This window comes from Balearica regulorum, chromosome 10, assembly GCF_011004875.1.
Source record: "Balearica regulorum gibbericeps isolate bBalReg1 chromosome 10, bBalReg1.pri, whole genome shotgun sequence".
Taxonomy (NCBI): domain Eukaryota; kingdom Metazoa; phylum Chordata; class Aves; order Gruiformes; family Gruidae; genus Balearica; species Balearica regulorum.
In genome coordinates, this window is record NC_046193.1 from 9,382,546 (window position 1) to 9,401,580 (window position 19,035).

The 19,035-nt window shown below is 37.8% G+C and overlaps 1 protein-coding gene across 3 annotated transcripts in view; it reads left to right on the forward strand.

Annotated features, from left to right (window-relative positions):
* CACNA2D3 (calcium voltage-gated channel auxiliary subunit alpha2delta 3) overlaps positions 1-2,147 on the forward strand; it is a 463,402-nt gene extending 461,255 nt beyond the window's left edge. For all 3 annotated transcript variants that reach the window (XM_075761986.1, XM_075761987.1, XM_075761988.1), the window contains 2 exons: positions 820-902; positions 1,746-2,147. In XM_075761986.1, coding sequence (XP_075618101.1) covers positions 820-902; positions 1,746-1,838 — 176 coding nt within the window. In that variant the 3' untranslated portion in view covers positions 1,839-2,147. The remainder of the gene's footprint in view (positions 1-819; positions 903-1,745) is intronic.
* The last annotated feature ends 16,888 nt before the right edge of the window (positions 2,148-19,035 follow it).

Consider the following 19,035-nt stretch of genomic DNA (forward strand, 5'->3'; position numbering starts at 1 on the left):
TTTTTTTTTTTTAAAACAGCCAGTACGTATTAAGCATACACACTTATGTGCATCTTTAAGTATCATAAGGCCATGGTCATCTTCAGAGAGCTGGTCATCTTTAGATAGATCTTTCAAATTATGCTCCAAGTAAGTAATTTCCTTTTGAGAATGGAGCTCCTGATATTGGAACTTATAAAACTCCTTACAATATAGATATCTCTTTATTTTAGGGTTGGACTGGAGTATTGAAAATGTTTCAGAATCCTGCTTTCCAAAAATATAAAAAAATCTAGCAACGTAAATATATTGCTCGATTTATAGTTGCCCCACTTTTTATTTTGTGCTGTTCTGTAGTTCAGGATTTGTTTTCTCACATAAGTTGGAATTTATCAAAAGTAGCCTGCAGTGTGCTTTTATTGCAGACCTATTATGGAAAGACAGGTTAGCAATTTAAGTGCAAATGATACTGTCTAAACTACGGATCACCGAGGAGAAAACAGTAGAATTATCTTCTTTTGAGAGGTTGTGGAGGCCCCATCCCTGGAAAAGTTTAAGACCAGGTTGGATGAGGCTTTGGGCAATGTGGTCTCGTGGAGGGTGTCCCTGCCCGCAGCAGGGGGGTTGGAACTAGATGATCTTTGAGATCCCTTCCAACCCAAACCATTCTATGATTCTATGATTCTTTTTGTTGTGTTGACCACACACATCACCTTGGGTTTTTGATGGAGAGGAAGGAAGGAGCTGAAAGATTTTCACTATATTCATTTCAAAACACTCACATGAACTCAGGACATTAAAATGCAATGATCAGAAGATCTCTCCTTAACTACCTTGCACATAATGAATCCCTTAAATGTGAACGTTTAAAATCTCAGAAGATAAGACGACGCCCAGAATCTTGTCATGGATTTCACCCTGAAGTAAGTTTCTACCTACTTTTCCTTTCTTTTAGACTCTGATAGATGTTTTATTTCTTTAAAAAAATAATAGAAAAATAATCTGCTAAGATGAAACACCAGGAAATATTCTGAACACTGAGAACACAGTGGTAGGGGAAGTGAGTAGCATTGTAAGTGCTGCAAATCTTTTTAGTACTCCTGTAGACAATGTCTTGACTTGCTGCTTTTGTAGACCATTTTGTATCATACAAAAGAACGTGGTAGGATGTGAGCACAGACTGGCAGCCAGGAATATCTGAGAGCTTACTCTGGCTCAAGCACTGACCACAAGATTCCTCATTAGACATGGTTGGGAGCTTTGTGCTATTAATGTTTTTTTCAGTAACTAACTTCAGCATCTCAACTGTCATGCTGTAGTCATTATGTTTACGCATAGTATGGCTTGGGAGGGATCACCACATGTACTTACTACTCTGTGTTCTGCATAGTGCTCTTATTTCTAGAGTGCCAAGGAGACCTGATAGAGACCAGGATGTGATTACAGGGGCTTGTACAGCATATGTTCGTAGACATCCGTTTTACTCTGGAGTAACATGCCGTTGATGGTGTAATACAATGTAGAATGAGACCTAAAATATGGCATGGAGGGGATTGTGTGATGCTTGTTGATCATGCTAACTTTCAGTCTACAATCTAAACTTGTTCAAATGAAAATGTGTACCTGTATTACTTGCTGAGTGTATTTAGTTCATGGGTTTTGTTGTTTGCACCAATCCTCTTCTGGCTATGTAGTTTGATAAATAATGATGTATCATAATTGAATGTCATGGTTTGTATTTATTTTCCTTTGGTTTTTCTCTTTAGGAAAATGCAAGAGAATGTGGTGGTGTCTCAGGCCTTAGTGCTAAACCTCCTCTTGTTCTTCTTCCTCTGCTATTGACGATTTTCTCAAGGTGACATTGACTGATGTGTTCAATTGGCATGCTAATACGTGGATAAACTGTGAACTGGGAAATGGTGCAACATAGAGGACATGAAATATAGTCAGAGCATCAGCATTTCATGATTTTAAACTGTTGGTGATATAAATTCTTAAAGATATGTTGAAAAAAAGATTTATCTTTTTACTTTGCAAGTCATGCAGGTGTGAATTTGACTTATGGTAGTCATGATTCATCAAAAAAGGACTCGGTAGATAGAGGTGACCATTGCTTTGTCCCATTGAAAACAATTTAAAACTGTGTACTTTTTCAATAAAGTATATTAAAATCACATTTCCAGAGTGTATTTTAAGTATGGTAATATATTTGTTCCACTAATTAATGATGAGAAGAGAATAAAAAAGTGGAAAATATTTTCTTATGCTTTTAGCCTATTTCTGAAAAGATTCAGGAAGAAAATGTGGAGTTAGCTTTTATAACAAGGCAGAATAGCTTTTATTAACAAGTTGCGGAAACACATGTGCATATACGAAGCTGAGCAGGTAATACGCTGTGCTGATTTATAGTGAAGGTTTGGTTTCTGGAAAGAGCTATAAAACATCTCAGCCACATTTAGAAAGTGAGCCAAAGCCTGATTAAAGCCTTTTCCCTAACTTGGGCAAGGTTTAGATCAAATTGGTTGATTTGGTTGCAGATGGCAAAATTAAATGCTTTTCATCTGTTTCAATTTGTGGGAAGATATGTCCCTCAATGGGCAAAGATCAAGACCAGTACTTTTTTATTCTAGGCCTTACGTTCTTCTTTGTAAGGGAAATGAGAAGATAAAATAAGATTTCTGAATGTTGTAAAACCCTATACAGAGAGGGATGTTTTTTCTACCCCTAATATAATGAGTATATTCCTCTTGTAATTGGTAGTAATGTCCCTGTTGTTTGCTGAAGATCTTGATCTTTCAAGTATGTTAATCTCTCAATTTATCTTTAGAGTTTTATATGAAGTAGAATGCTATCAATAGAATAACATGACCTTCTAACAATATAATACCTTAGATGCAAAATAAAATGCCACTGGTGTAATTCTGGTGCTTGAAGATTGCTGTTTCCGGATTGGGAGTAAATATGCTTTCAGCATTAGATAAGTGCTAAGCAGATTTGCTGTGTATCCTAGGTGAGAATAGGGAGCTAAGCCACTGAGAGGGGCTTTGTTTTAAGGAATGCTATCCAACTTGTAAGAGGAAGAACTAGTAAAATAAAATTTCCACTTCAGTGCTTTAATAGGTTAAAATGCACTGGTACTTCCTCTGGTTCTGAAGCCATATAGATCTTTGCCTGGTCTCACAATTTTCTTTTCCTCACCTTTTTTGGTTAGGAGTGTTTTCCTGCAGACTTCTCTGTCCTTTCTTGTTGGTCTCAAAATCACTCACTATGGGAATAATTTTCCAGCTGACATTCAGTCAATCTGTTGTCCTAGCGACATGCTCTGGTTACTAAGCTAATTGGGAATTCAAGGCATTTTCTACACTTGGACTGACACAGATATCCTGCAGCTCTTTGCTTGGTTTTTCTCTGAGCACTGTTCTCCCTTGCCCTCCATCATTCTCTCAAAAATTAATCTCAAAACCTTATTTATAAAGTATTTTAGTTTCTGATTTTCTTTATGAGTTTCCAGAATGTACAACGCTGCAGCCTCATAATGCTTTTGTATATCTGATGCTTGTTCTTTCTCAATGCAACTTAAATGGGAAATGTTTCTAAACCAAGATGGTCCAGGTGATTTTTCCTTGTTAGCAGAAAGTGAAAAGAAAAATCTTTCGGATTAGACCCATTGAAACGCTCTGCATACAAATGCCTATCCTGTCTGATGTATAAATCATCATTGCTCTTACAAAGAAAAGAAATACATTAAAGGAGAAAATTTATTTCTACTGAACCAAGATGAAAATGCCTGATAATAATTAATTTTAAATTTTGGAAAGAGGTGGACAGTTTTGTAATTAGAAAGGAGCTGGGGAGTAACAAGAGAGATTATAATATGACAATCTAAATTAATATTGTGAAAGAGATTAAAATATAGGTATGTAAATGAATATTGCTAGGAGAAATGTGACAGTTCATTTTCACACATTAAGACAAAATTATAAAGCAGAATGTATTGGTGTACACAAACAAGTTACTATGTAAAACAGAATAATCCAAATAACTTGCTATGTGTAAAAACATTTTTTATGAGTTGCCATTTCTTTGTTAATGAAGATGTCTTTTTAAGTTTGTATTTATTCCTTTACAACTTTGTGATGCAGTGTTAATTCAGGTTCACAAAGCCAGTAGTTTAGGAGGAATGGAGATGTTGCCTTGGGTTCGCATTTGTGGATCTTTGCCTGTGCAGGTCCTCGTATTCAACTGAGTGTGTTCAGTCATTGATATTCATATTGGTTTTTCTGAATGTCAAACATCAGTCGTGAATGCATGAAACAGATCAACGGTAGGCCAGTGATAATGCTGAGATCTCTCTATTTATTTGAACTAATTGGCTGCATCTATACTAGGAAAGTGAGTGTGTCTGGAAACATTTCTTGGCACCAAGGCCAACTGGCTCAGAGTGGTGTGCATATACACTAGTAAGGTGTCTTGGTCTCCAAAACGGAGTAGCTCCAGTATGAACAGCCTATGTCCAAACAGAAACAATGACTGTATGTTCTATGTGAAAGAGCTAGCTGACACAGGCTGAAAGTTTTACAGAAAAGCTGATCTCATTCTAATGCAGAGGAACGTTCCTGATTGTCATTAAGTTTACTGGTCTGTATCTCATCATTAGCTCTGAAAGACTGCAAAGGTGTGAAGATGCCATGAAGTGGGTCTGTGCTGTCATACCATAACCTGTGGTAGGTCGTAGAATGTGTAATTAAATTTCATAACCTCACTAATCATAGGTGCTACTTGTCTCAAATCCTAAAAAATATCGTGCAAGGTCTGATCTGAAGCCCATGTAGTCAGTAGAAAAACAGATGCATATCTGTAAACTATATGATGCATTTTTAATAAACAGGAAATTCAGACATCGTCTCTATTTTTTATCTCCTGAATCTGAGGTCAAATCCAAGCAGAACCTGGACAACCATAGAATCTGTTTCCACACAGCAAGAGACATAGCTGAAAGTTTCAGCTTCTACAGGGCTTGGATTCTTTTTCCTTTTTTACTCTCTCTGTTAATGGCATTGATTTTCATTTTATTAGCCCCAGCTGCCTTGTCTTCCTTTAATCTTGATACAGCAAAAGCTATTTAGGGGCTCAGGACTGGCCAAGGACACACCAGTTTCTAATGGCTTTGTGTGGGAAAACTGTCTGCCCATAACTGTCAGTGCTGCAAACACTCCTTTAAAATCCTGTAAGCCAGAGAGCCTCAGGCAGGTTTCTGCAGCTGTGCTATCTCCTCTCATTGTTTTTGTGACACTGAGACTGCCTGACCCACTGCATTTTGCTGCCAGGGCCAATTCTGCAATATATATGCTAGGCGAAACAGGTTGGTTGCCTTGGGCAAGAAGATATTAAAAGCAGCAGTGATTGTTTCATTGCCTAAATGGCTTCAAGAGGCTGTTTCAGTTTTCTTCTGATAGCAAGAGCCCCAGAACAAGGCACTGGCCTGTTTAGCCCTTTGGGTTCAGAAGGCAAGATAGAAGTTTGGCTCAGAAGTTTTGTGGCTAGAAGACGCCAGATATTTCCATTTGTCTCCTGAGCCCTTTATGGCCTCCAAGGACTTCTATATTTCGGGGCTTCCTATGCCTCAGAAATTCTGACTTTTGCAACTTTAATGTAAATAGGCATTCACAATTGGAAAGTTTTCTGTAAAAGAATGCATCAAAATCTTGCAACTGTGGAAAATATTAAGTTTATTTAATTTTCCTTCTTGATGATTCTTTTCCATTATTATTGTTTTTTTCTTCTTTTCCAAGTTCTTCCCCATGGTTCTGAAGGTTTCAAGTATGTATTTAGCTGACTTGCTATTTATCTGTTTTACAACAATGTACTCTCTCTGACAGGTCCAACTCCTATGTATCTGCTGAGAGAGGTATGGTTGCATATACAGCATCTTCAGAAGATCCCACTGGAGTTTATCACAATCCAGTCTGAAGGCAATTTTCTTCTCTCATTTTTAGCCTTTGGCCATTAGGCTCAGATCATATTTCTTCCAATTTAATAATATTCTTGCTATAGCTCCTTGGGAGGATTTACCTAATCTTCAAGAGTCAGTCGTGTGTTTCTTCCCAAGGATACTTTTGGAGCTGGATGTATGTTATGACTTGGATATACCAAGTGACAGTACATTCTTGTGAGGCTCTGAGTGGAAGGAGATGTTTCCAACTCTTTCAGACTTTTTTTCCTTCTTCTTCCCATAGTAACTGTGGTCAACTAAGAAAATGTTATTTTTACTGTTTGCAATTCCAGTACAAAATATTTTAAAAGTCCAGAGTTCTGCCTAGCAGATGCTTTTAAGAATTTCAAAGCACACTGGTAAGCTAGGAAGAACCCATTGACTTTCATTGGATTAGAGTTGGAACAAGAGGCACTTTTGCATTATGGTTGAGCTAGATACAAGTTAAAGATGGCAAAACAAAGCTATATTACCCTTCAGTAACTAGTATTAACAAAATGTATGCAATACATTTTAAAACAAAAATTATAACTTACATAACATTTGTTAACTGCCAGATGACTGCTTAATGGCCAGTTTTAAGAACATGAAACTTTGCTTGCAGAAATAGATCTGATTGCAGCTGAAAGGAGTGTAAACAAGGCATGCTCTTTCATTGTGAAAGCATTGCATTCCTGTGTATGGATATGTTAAATATCTAGTTACTGAGACTTCCTTTAGTTGTGTGATTTTAAAAAAGGCACCCTTAATTAAACAGGAAAATAAACAAAACCAAACAAAACCCAAAACCCTCAACAACTAAAGAGTGGTAACTGCATTCTTTTATGATTTTCTCCTAAGTCTGAAGGTGGCCTTACTTAAGAGTAGGCAGTAGAGCTGTGAATTGATCCAGCCATCCAAGTGATGAGATGCTGAAACCTTAAGAAGACAATTTCCATTTCAACAGTTTTAACAGATTTGATTGCTCATCGTTGTGGCAGAAATAACGAGGTAATTGGGTTTATGTCAAGCTACCCTCTAACACCTCACCAGGTGTTGAAAGCTCACATTTGTTCTCTGCTCTGCTGCTAACAGTTTCTGGCAGCATATGGGGCACCTTATCTATGCAGAGATTTGCAGGTAATTCACCCAAAATTGACAAAATAGTATTAAAAAAAAATCAATGCAGTATCAAGATAAATGACTACTGTATTGCCTGTGATATTTTCATTATTAATTGAAAGTCCTCTGTTATCTTTACATTAAATGGAACTGAAGCTGAATTTCCAGTTTGTCATGTCAGAGTGCTGTAGAATCCAAGATGCTTGCTGAAGAGTCCAGCTCTAGTTCATTCAAGTAGAGCAGAGTCTGGTTATCTCTTACTTGAATTCTTTTATCAAAAGGTTATAAGGAGTTGACAGCTAGTAGGGCCTCTGTAAGATCAAACTTGAAAGCTGACTTTTTTGTTCCAGATGCGGTCTGGAACTGCACTTATTTGTGTTTAAAGCAGCTTTGTAAGAAAAGGTTACACTTGACAATTCTGAGTCAAATTTGAACCTTAACGCCAGAAGTTCAAGTGGTTAATGCTGGGTTTGTTTGACTATGTTAGGATTTAGTTTGCAGCTTTAACACACTGGGTATTTCACTTCCAGGAGAAAGGGAAGATCAGATTTCAGTTCATAGCAAGAAGTGTTTTGAATCAGCTATTTAAATGTCTTAGGAAGAGTGCTAAATGTTTAATAGAGAAAGCTAGTTGGGATAGCTGAACTAATCAAGAATGCTTTTGGCAGACATGCAAATGTGCAGATGGCTCCTGAGACAGGAAATAAAGAATTGTTTTGTTTCATATCTTTGTTAGTGTTTTGGCACTGGTCAGTTGAGTTTAGGTGGAAAATGAAAGATTAATTTTCATTTGCCCATGTTGTTTGTGGGGAAAAAAAAAGATAGAATTAATTTGTAAGCAGCCAGGTGCATTCCTGGATCTTCTAATACCGCCTCTGAGACATTGCTGTGATATGTGCAATAGTTAAGATAGAATCCCAAGTTCCTGTCAATATTTTATTATCAGTTGTAGTTAATGAAGCTGTTTAGGTACATCTGTTTCGTGTCTACAGATGTGAGTGAAATATTTCGGGGGGAAAAAAATCTACTTACATTGCTAGTTTCTAAGTATCAAAACCAAAACAGAGCCACAATTAATTTGTAATTTCATTATCTCTAATAGACTTTAAAAAGCAGAACACAAAACCTAGTGATAAAGACTCTAATGGAGACTTGTGATTTCCCACCATCAGATCTTTGTGGGTTTCAGAAAGGCATTTTGTTTTAAAGCAGACATTCTTCCTGCTTTTTCCTCTTCAGTCTTTCAAAGTCCAAACCCAGATAATTTCACTAACTCCCAGGAAATTGATAGATTTCTCTCAAGAAATGGTGAACAAAGAGTATTTTGAATTCAGCTTAAAACCTGAAGTTAATGTGATACACTTAAATTCATACAAGCATGGACTCAGTAAGGGATATCTAGTTAATATCCTTTAGGTCCACTAGTAATGATATAAGCAGAGATCTCTCTAGGAAGATAAATATACTGTGAGATATAGGAAGGTCAAGAATTGTTATTTTCCACTGATAAAACTTTTCTTGGCAGAAAACCGCCAGATTTTATTTAAAAGAAAAAAATTTTAAAACTTGGGTTTATGACAGCTTAGAGAGGTATTGTTTAAGTCCATTTTTTAACCATGAAATCCTTTTGGCATATGGCAGTCATTATGTATTTGCATCTGTCTGTCTTGAAAGATTTTTTTCTAATAGAAGATACTTAGAAGTTTCACATTGAACATATTTTTCAATAAACACTTGAGAACTTCTTAACAGTAAACAATGATCTTAAACTGCCTTGCCAAGCATGTAAATGATCTACAACTCCTAATGTACCAAAGATTGTTGCATATTTTCAGCTTTGCATTTGGGACCTCTAGGCAATGCTGTTTCAGATTAGGACAAACCATGAATTTCTTAAATGTTTCACTTGAGAGAAGAAGGCTTTATCCTTCTGATATTCATGGCAGAAAACCTGGAAATTTGTCCTGCCCATTCCTTTCCAAATACAGCAACCCTATCTTCATTAGCATCTGACAGATTTAAGATTAGTGGAGGATACCCTAATGAAAAAAAAAAAAAAAGAAATACTCTATGAGCAAAATAAACAGGAAAAACTCCTCTATGCTTTATATTGCTTTCCCCCTGCCTGTCCAGCTTTTGCCTCAGTCTTACACAAGAAAAATCCCTTGTAACATGGCAGGCATAGACAGGAAAGATTATGGCCTCTTGAAAGCGAAGAATGACATGTTTTTCCTCTTGTCTTGTTGTAACAGTCAATAGAAATATCCATGCCATGTTCTTGGAAATATTCTTGCTTTCATGCAGACCTGCAGGTACAACTACCTATGAACAGGTAGGGCATATAAGATTCAGCTTTTTTAGGTGTTACAGAGTGAAATGAAATTTTGTTCAGACAGCATTTTCATGGCTTTAGTACAAAGCAGTTATTATGCGGAAGGACAAAACCATACTTTATTAAAATTGAGGAACCTAGTTATGCACAAGCAATGTAAAGATACAGCTCCAAAGAATTTTACCTATCAGTTTCATGTTCAGCCTTGTCCTGAGACAAGGTAGGCTGATCATTTAAATGGACAGAATAAGAAATCAAGTGAAAAATCTCATGTCCGTTGCAAATGCTACTAGAGTCTTATTCATTTTTTTAGTAGAAATAACACGGATATAGGTGCAGGTATCTTTTCCATACCTGTAGTGAACTTTAGTTTGGAGCATATAAAGTTCTTCATCTAAAATATTTGTTATCTTAAGATTAATGCTATAAATAAGCTGATTTGAAAAAAGTATGTTGTGTTTATCATGCTTATCAGAAGTCCCATTTTCTCTCAAAGAGAGAAATCTTGAATGGTGCCTGTAAGACCTGAAGTGTAACATCCTAAAAAGTCTACTTGCTGGGAGAAGAGAGTATTAAATTATTCTTAAAGCCTTAACATGTCTAAGTAACTGTGTAACATTGCAAAATACTCCCAATAAGGCTCTTGGCCCATTTATTACTGAACTTCTAGAAACATTAATTTCTATTACCTGCACTGTCTTCTGGGAGAGATTTGCATCCCATATAAATGAAAAAACAGGTGCTTATCAAACAGATAATGCTTTAACATATCAGTAGATCAGGTTTTGCATTTTTTTAATGGCTGAATAATCACTGGAGAAGCACAATCACAGCATTCATGAAGAAGAAAAGAGAAAGCAAATGGATATAAAATTGACATACCATGTCTTTAGAGACTGCTGTACTCCACATCTGTTTCTTCTCCATAGTTTTATCATGATGGATCTTTTCTGCTACAGCTTATAGGGCTCTAGGTCCTTTTAAATTCTTCCATTTTGTGTTTCTATTCCTATTTTTTTTTTCCATGAGTTCTGAAAAAAATCCTAAAACACCCAACAAACCACCAAACCCTAGCATCAGATTGAAGAAGATCAAGAGCTCAATCTTTTTCAAGTTTTACATACAGTCAGCTACCATTAGAACCAGAAAGATCAGTTTCACAGTACTATAGGGGATACGTGTATGTGTATGCATCTATAGAGGTATGCATATTTGTATATTTTATAGTTCTGGAAAAAAGTTATGTTATGAAGAGCATTATTTGACTTATGCAGATATTGATAAGCAACATGTCATACTAGAACATCCTTACTTTCTGGTTCTGATTACACCCTCTTAACTTAGTCTATACCTCTGCACTGGAGTGCAATAATTCATGGAATATTATGGGCCGCATATATTTCAAGCTGGCTTCTCAAGTGACAGCATAACTCTTTCACAATCTCCAGGTCCAGTCTTCAACAGAGAATGTAAATCCTTGTCTCCTTTCCCTCCCCAATGAATTTGAATAGCGCGGCAGCATTCCCTTCGTCCATGCACTGCACAACAAGGCTCCCTACACTTCGTTCCATCTGTCCTCCCTATATGGACTACCTCTAAAGTCACTAATGTATGGGCTGGGGGATGAATTAGGAAAGAACATCTATTGAGAAGCCTCAGGTAACTATTTTTTCCAGTTCTGTTTACTTTTACTTGATATTTTCTAAGGATTTGTTGGAGAGAATTAGCTTCAGTTCCTATTTATACTTTCACATAATGTGCTTTTAGCACTTGTGCCCTACTTGAAGTGGCTTGGCAGGACCAGTCAAAGGTATTTGAATTCCATGGTGCACTTTAAAATTATGTTCTTAAATGCAACATAGAGTATAGTGCCTTAAGATTTACCTGTCAATTCATCTTTCCTTTAGATTCACGATAAGAAAAGACATTGGATTTACCTTGAGGCCTGACTGTACCAAAATGCTATTTTTCCTTCTGTTTCCACTGAGTTTGCTGGAAGCTGTATCGGAAAGGACCAATGACACCTACTTAGAGCAATTTCAGCAGGAAAAAAAGTACATATGGACCTGATTCTGTATTCCACTGCAAGCAGTGGGTGTTTGAGGGGACCACTGGAAGTAGGACCAGAACCTTGCTGTTTCTGGGCTTCTGAAACTGAGAGTTTGTTCTTCTTAGCAGAGTTTTAAATCGTGTGTTAGCCTCCTGGCTCTTCCTAAGATCTGTTGGTTCAAGCTCACTCCTGTGCTAACTCCTTCAACTGTAGTGAATTTAACCTTTTGGTTAACACAACTGCAAGAAGAAATGCTATTTATATCTGTGGGGCTGCTATGTTTTCCCCCTTTTCTTTCACCTACACAGTTCTCAGAAAATGACCATTCTTATACGGATTGGAGGCCATGATTATTCTTTTTTTCTTTTATTCAGTTGTCTCAGGTTAATATATGACCTTTTACCTTTACTGAGGAATTTCCCCATATGTCTGCTCAAGGAATTTCCTTGGATGATTCTCTGTGGATTTCATTCCATGTTTTGTGGAAGTGAATTATGATTGGATTAGAAAGGCGTAAATCTTCCTGAGTTTTCAGGAGATGATTTCCTGGATTTCCAAAGTTAGCAATATGTCATTCTATCTTCACCCATGCCATGGGCTCTGTATCCCTGTTCCAGGTGGAATTGGTTTCTGCCTGGTTGAAATTAATTTGCTTTAAGTTGGAGTTCTTAAATTTTAGCAATCAAAAGCAACTGGGCTCATGCAAATATAATCAAATGGATTTTGAACAGAACTATGAAAGTAATTCAGAAAGCCTACTGCTGAGAAAACATAGTCTAGCTAATTTTCTGTCTGTAGAAGACAGCTCTCTACTAGGTGAGATCTATTTGGCCCAATGGGATAAGGAGAAACATTCAAAGAGCTAAAGCTGTTTAACTAATTGACAGCAAATGATATTCTATTTTTTTTTCTTTCTTCTGAAAGGCCTACAAGGCATTGCATATTGCTAGTGTTTATCAGTTTTTTATAAAGACAAATGTGTTCTTCAGCATTCACTTAGAACTATTAATGCAATTATTTCAGATGATTTTTCTGTTGAGAAAAATAATGGATCATGCCCAGTGCAACGCTAGTTTAAACATGTTTCTTCAAAAATTTGGAGGAGTATTCTCATAAGTTTTTCAATATTCAATGAATGCATAAAGATTCCAGTTTCTGTGCATCTCTGTCAATAGGAAGAGCAACATTAATCGTATATGGAGGGCCTTGTCTGTGCATAAGAATCTGACATGTCAGGAACTTACTAGTGAAAAAAAATAAATAAATGAGATGCCAGATTCACACTGTAGATGCTTCCTAAGTAGAGGAAGTTGAATATCAGAGCTGCTTCCTAAGTACACCATATAAGCTTATATTTTTGCATGAAAGTCTCTCAAGGAGCACTGAGCAGCTAGCATGTTTCCCTGCTCTGAGCCAGTGTTGGTCAGCTATTACAAGTGCAACTACTTCTCTAAGTGAGTAGAATTTTTGATCAGTTTTGATTATTGAATGCTAGCGCTTTGCACAAGTACAATTGCCAAGTCAAAGTATTTGTAGCTGATGCTACCTATATCACTCGCTGTAATTTTAAATATTATCTCAATTGTCAGTCTTTGTCACCTGCTGCACAATCTCAGTAAGTGATGAAGGGCACTTCTTTCCCAAGGACACTGTCAGCTGGGACTCCACAGGCTTCCTTCTGCTTTCTCATCCTCTTAACATGTACGTGAGTCTGCTAGGAAGGACTGTCTGCAGGGGAACATTCGTTGGCTTGGTTTTACTGGTATAATTATATCAGTCGTAATTACACCAGCCTGGCCAGTATAGCTCCTTCTTTGGATATATTTAGTATGGAATAAAGATATCTTTTTCTCCTTAAACAGCTTTCAAAGTGACATAAGCTAAACCAGAGATAAGCACTCATAGTCCTTATATGAATGTCCAAATAGAGAGTTATATTTTTATCCCAATTATAACAGTTATAATTAAGCCACTATAACTATGCTGGTAAATTTCCCAGTGTAGAGAAGCCCTTAATTAGGAGGTATAGTCTGAAAAGTTTTCAGTTGGCTAATGCCACCCAGCTTTAAAAAAACACCGTGTCCAATTCAGCCAGCAGTATTTTGTGCCTAATTCAGTGTGGGGTAAGCCTGAGGTCAGAGGGGGACCTTTACGGGCTGAAAACCTGTTCCTAATATAACTGAAAGTATAGCTGTAGAATCGGGGGAACGGGAAAGAGATGGTGTGGCCAGTCTGGTGTTTCCACCTTTTTTGAAGGTGCTTGGTCAGGGCTCTTCTTTGGGTTGGATTTGTGCCTGGCAAAGAGCACAACTGTTTCTTTCTGATGTGGACCAGGAGCCCCGGCCGCTCCCAGAGGAGGCTGCTGCAGTGCACCTTTGGTTAGACCATAACTCCAGGAGAGCAGACTGATAAAGGAGGCTGTCGCCTACCTAATAGATGATGTTGTAAGAACACAAAGTCCTGCTGCTTTGTCATCTACAGGTATTAGCTCCCAGACTGAATTTAAGACACTAGTTTTGATTTAAAGAGCTCCAAATGGGTTTGGACTATTCTATATAAGAAGCTGACTTTCCAGCACCATACTTTTATAGTTAAAATGAGCAAAGGCATCCCCTTTCACTCTAAAGAAAGGAGGTAGGTGTCTATAAATCCTTTGTTAATGTCATCTCTTACTAGAAAAGCTTTAGTGTGCTGATCTTGAGGGCATCTTGCAAAATACATCCTTTTCTATGAATCTTGGAGCTTATGGGTTGTGGTGGAAATTGGAGTTCTGTAAGGGATAGAAGGTGGGGGAGTTTTGCACAGGCTTAATCCTGATGGTTGTTAAGGAAGGATATGGATATTTAAATTTTGTCTGGGTTGTTTAAAAGGTACAGAAAGATTTTGGGTAAGTGCTCATTCTTTGTGACAATTTCTATAAATATTTAAACATATACTGTCAGAGGCACTGATAACCTTTGACCTCAGAATTGGTTATATTTTAGTTGTAGTTAGAATAGTCTAATAAACTGTGTATAGAAATTATATACACTTAGAGAGCTAGCTGTTACAGGAAACACCCTTTGATTTTTTTTTCATACATTCAAATCAATCTGTGTTCAGGATCAAGCATTGTACTAAGCATGGAAAAATTGCTAGAGGACATGTATATTTTTGGAACTCCAACCCTCGTTTTCTATATTAGATTTTGGACACTGAAAATAGTGTAAAACATCAGTAGAGCTTTGGAGCTCTCAAAGAGAGACCAAAAAAGTGAATAAATCTTCTAAATTGTTGAACACATTCAGAAGGGAAGGACTTCTAATCACATTTCAGCTAGTGCTGCAGACAGTAAGTAATGAATTGGGGAAATCAGATAAAAACTGTTGCAACATTTGTAGATAAAATCTAGAGCTGATAAATCAGGCACACGTCTTCTGCTGATGCCAAGAGAGGAAAAGCACGCAGCTGACGATTTACAGAGATTGATGCTAATGCTTTAATTCAACTCTCTGTTGCTTTTCTCAATAACGCTTGAAATGAGAAATGTCTAGTAGTCAATGATCAGTATCTGCCTATCGTTTGTACAATGAGAAATTTTCCACTGCTGGCAGAATTGCGTGTGATACACGGCGGTGTTCTGCAGGGAGCAATGCAATTTGTTTCATTCTCCAGCTACAAATTTAGTTACTTTCTCATAATTTCATCTTTCCTGACTTGATTGTGGGGCCTAATTCTAACTGCCTTTGCACAGGCACATCTCCAGTCGAAGGTAAGGAAAATTTGGCTGCTCTGAGACGATCGTGGAGTTAGTCTGATAGCTTTGTAAAGTGCTTCAGGATCCTTTGGGATGAGATGTGCTATATAACTTCCAATTATTATGTTTTAAACTGTTCATTTAGAAATGCCTGCTTGAGCTTTTGGCAGAGAGAGGCAGGACTTCTTGAACCAAAGTTGGAGGCATATGTAAAAGCAATAGTGAGTGGCTTTAATGAAGTTCTCCTGAGGCTCTACAGCTTGAAGAGCTTCTTAGAGAAGTGTGTACTGCCAGGCTGGTTTTCCCCAAGCTCTTAGAGCTCGAGTAATATGGTTTGAAATGAAAATAAAATACAGAAGCTTAGTTAATTTATGCCACTTCCTTAGCTGTGTTTAACACACAGGCTGAGTCCTGAACTTATTTGGTCATTTTGATGATTGACCAATTATGTATAATACACTGTACACTTTGGCTTTTTAGTTCCTGTTCAATTCTGAAAAACAATTACCTTACCTCTCTAAGAAACTCTTGTAGTCTTTTTAAATGTCACAGCATATTAAATACGCTTGTGTTTTGGCAGTTGTCACAATGCATTACTGCTTAAAAAATCATTTATGCACATTACAGATAAAAGACACAATAGATTTTGTGGAAAGAGTGCATGCCGCAGGAATAAGTGATGGCAGTTGTACAACAATACGGGTATCTGTTAAGTTGTATTAAGTTGTGGTCAACATTTTTGGACAAAACCTTTTAGTATGGTTTTGTTGTAACCTTTTTCTTTCCATGGAAAATATTTTTTCCTTGAGGGGGAAAAAAACCCAACAATTTTTTTCTTTAAAAAAAAAAAAAGTACAATCCAAAAATGTTTATTTTGAACTGACATTATGAAACGAACAGTTTCTTTTCCACTAAAAGTGTGTAATTTTGAATTTAATGTCAACATGTTTATCAGAATGGGAAATGCTATCTTTTTGTTGACTATCTGTTCTTTTTTTTTTTTTTAACTTGAGAGCTGTTAAACTACATAAAATTTTAAGTATATATAAATATCAGCATTTTGAATAAGGAAGCATAATTCAGATCTGTCTGATTATTAACGTTAGGAAAAGCAGATGAAGAATGAGACACTTTCCTAAAAGAAAATGCTGTTTCTGTTCAATAAGTTTTCCCTTTTGTATTGCAATATAACAGTCAGTGGCCCTGATCCAACATGCACTAAACTAGAAGGTTTGTTCAGATTCATGCACAGCTCCATCAGCTTTGGTAGAACAGCTTTTTTGCTAAAAGTCAAGCGTGTGCATGAATGCCTGCTGGAGCAGAGCCTAACTTAGCAAGGGACTTTACCCCCTTGAAGCACAGTGCTTCACAAACCCAGTTCTGTGAGATTATATGCGCAATATGTTCCAGAGCCACGCTCAGTGACTGATGCATCGTTTGACTTCAATATGTGCTCATTTTGGATTCTTTGTTCCAAAATGTGGATCTGAATACAAATGGGCCTGAACACAAGCCAACAGAGGGACCTCTTTCTGTCTTATACTATTAAATGCCTAAGCGTCTTCAATTAAAAAAAATAAACAAGGGACCTGACACTAACTGGCCTGAGCTGTTACAGACATGTGCTTATGTGGCTTTATATATTTTTCACATGTGTGTAATTGAAGGCTATCAAGGCAAGCCCACGCTAAAATACAATGGAACTTCAGCATTAACATCTGTTTGCCCCATGCTGCTCAAATGGAGACAAACAAAGTCTCCTTTTACATCAATATCTCCTACACTCTCCCCTTAAGGGAAGCAAGTGGGCATGGACTGGGCTTGGGGCATGGATCAGCCTCGGGGCATCGCGCTGGTGGTTCAGGTAGGAAACGGAGTGCCGGGTGTGCTTTCAGCTCATCTGCTCAGCCAGACACCCCATGACTTCTATACGGTCTCTGATCTTGAAATGCAGATCAAAGGAAAACGCAGGCTGGTAATGTCAGAGCACACAGCTCCCAGACTGTGAAAGCGAAGAACAGCACCTTGAGCTGCAACCGTCAAGCGGATCTGCCATAAATCCTGTCATGGCAGTAGAGCAGGATAGGTGAAAGCCACCCAGTTTGTTTGACTTGCAGCTGCCACTTGGGTTTTACAAAGTCTCTTCACTTTTTTTTTATTTCAAGATACTGTGTTGGTCTCTATTCCAGTCTCAAGTAGTTCAGTACTCACAAAAGCAGTGACTTGCATGCTCTTTGCTAGACGATGAGAATTTTTGATGAAATGCACATTTATGTCAAGGGAGTGACAGGCATTAGTGGCAGCAGTCAAGACTTTCCTTTCAGTAAAGAAAGGGAGAAAATCATTTCCATTCCAAGGCCTGATGCACTATTTAAACCTTGCGTTTGGACCAAAACCCTGGCAAACTATAGGTAAGTGGCAAAACACTCAATAATCAGGATTAGGTAATAAAATTGAAATGGTTTATGGGACCTTTGTGGGTCCTGGGCATGGAGACAAATTTCCCTCACAATTTCCATTGAATTAAAGCATCTGGGGAAAGAGGCAGAGTGCCTGAATGGAGATAGAAGCAAGGAGAAAGCAGTAAATGGTGGCCCGAGAGGAGCTGCTCAGCGTGCCCGTACGATTACACAGCACTGCCACAGAGCGGCACAGGAGGTAAAATGGGTCCTCAGAAACGGGAAACTTTGGCAATACGGATTCAGCGCTCTAGGAAGAAGGTGTAAGCTTACCACGGTACAACCTGCATGCCCTTAGTAGGAAAATCTTTGATCACGCTGCAAGAAGAGGTAACCTGGGTGTGGAGCCGAGGCAGAGGGCAGTGCAGAGTTAGCCGCTCTGGCTCTTTCCCATCCTCTCCCTTGCCTAAATTCCTACAGAAATTTTGCCTGGGAGACAGCAGATAGACAAAAAGAAGAGTATTTCTCTGGGGAAAATGATGCTGGGAGGAGGATGAAGCAAGACAAGACAAGCCAACGCCTTGATTCTTTGGTTGAAGTCCTTTCAGCTTTGTGCGAGACATAAGGCGGAATGTTTTTTTAGCCACCCTCAGCCCTGCAGTTGAGTGAATGAAGTAGTTGCCTGCTGCTTTGGGGAGTTCCTTTGGTATCTTGGTGACTTTCCTTGTGTGATCGTTACAGGCATTTTCTATAATCCCAAAGATGAAGCACAACCAGTAATGAATCAGGTAGCAGAAAGAAATCCCAATGCTGGAAGTCGTGGTGGACTCCAAACCGTTTCAATGATGCCTCAGACCAGAAGCTGTTAAGCTTGGTGGGGTCGGGTCCTTTCAGAAACAAAATGTGTAAAGATACTTCCTGCAGGAATTGCCACGCTGTAGTGACTGGTTAAAAAATGAAAACAGACGGGCTTTTGTTCTGGGTGCTTTGTAACGGATAATACTCAAATGATTAATGAGTTACTGGAGAAGAAGTATAGGCCTAACTATTATTCTGTATGGCATTCATGGACTGCATGAACATAGCTGTTCGGCTGGAGAAAAAAGTCAGAGCTTTGAAAAGCTTAAGCGCATAAAAATGTTACACTGTTTTGTGTCTCCAGGAAGCACACAGTAATGTGAAACATCCACCACATGTTTAAATTGTGTAGGATTATTTATATATGTGCGTGTGTGTGTATTTATAGGGAGAGAGAGAGAAATAAAATGATGTGATATTAGTGTTTTAAAGCTGTTTGCAGATATTCTATAGCAATTTTGTAAAAGGAATGTTTAGAATGAGAGAAATGAACACCCAGCATTGAAAAAAATTTTAAGTAAATCAGATTGTTGGATATCATGCTGGTCAAAAAACTCAATCTACATGAATTAATGGAGGAACTGGACC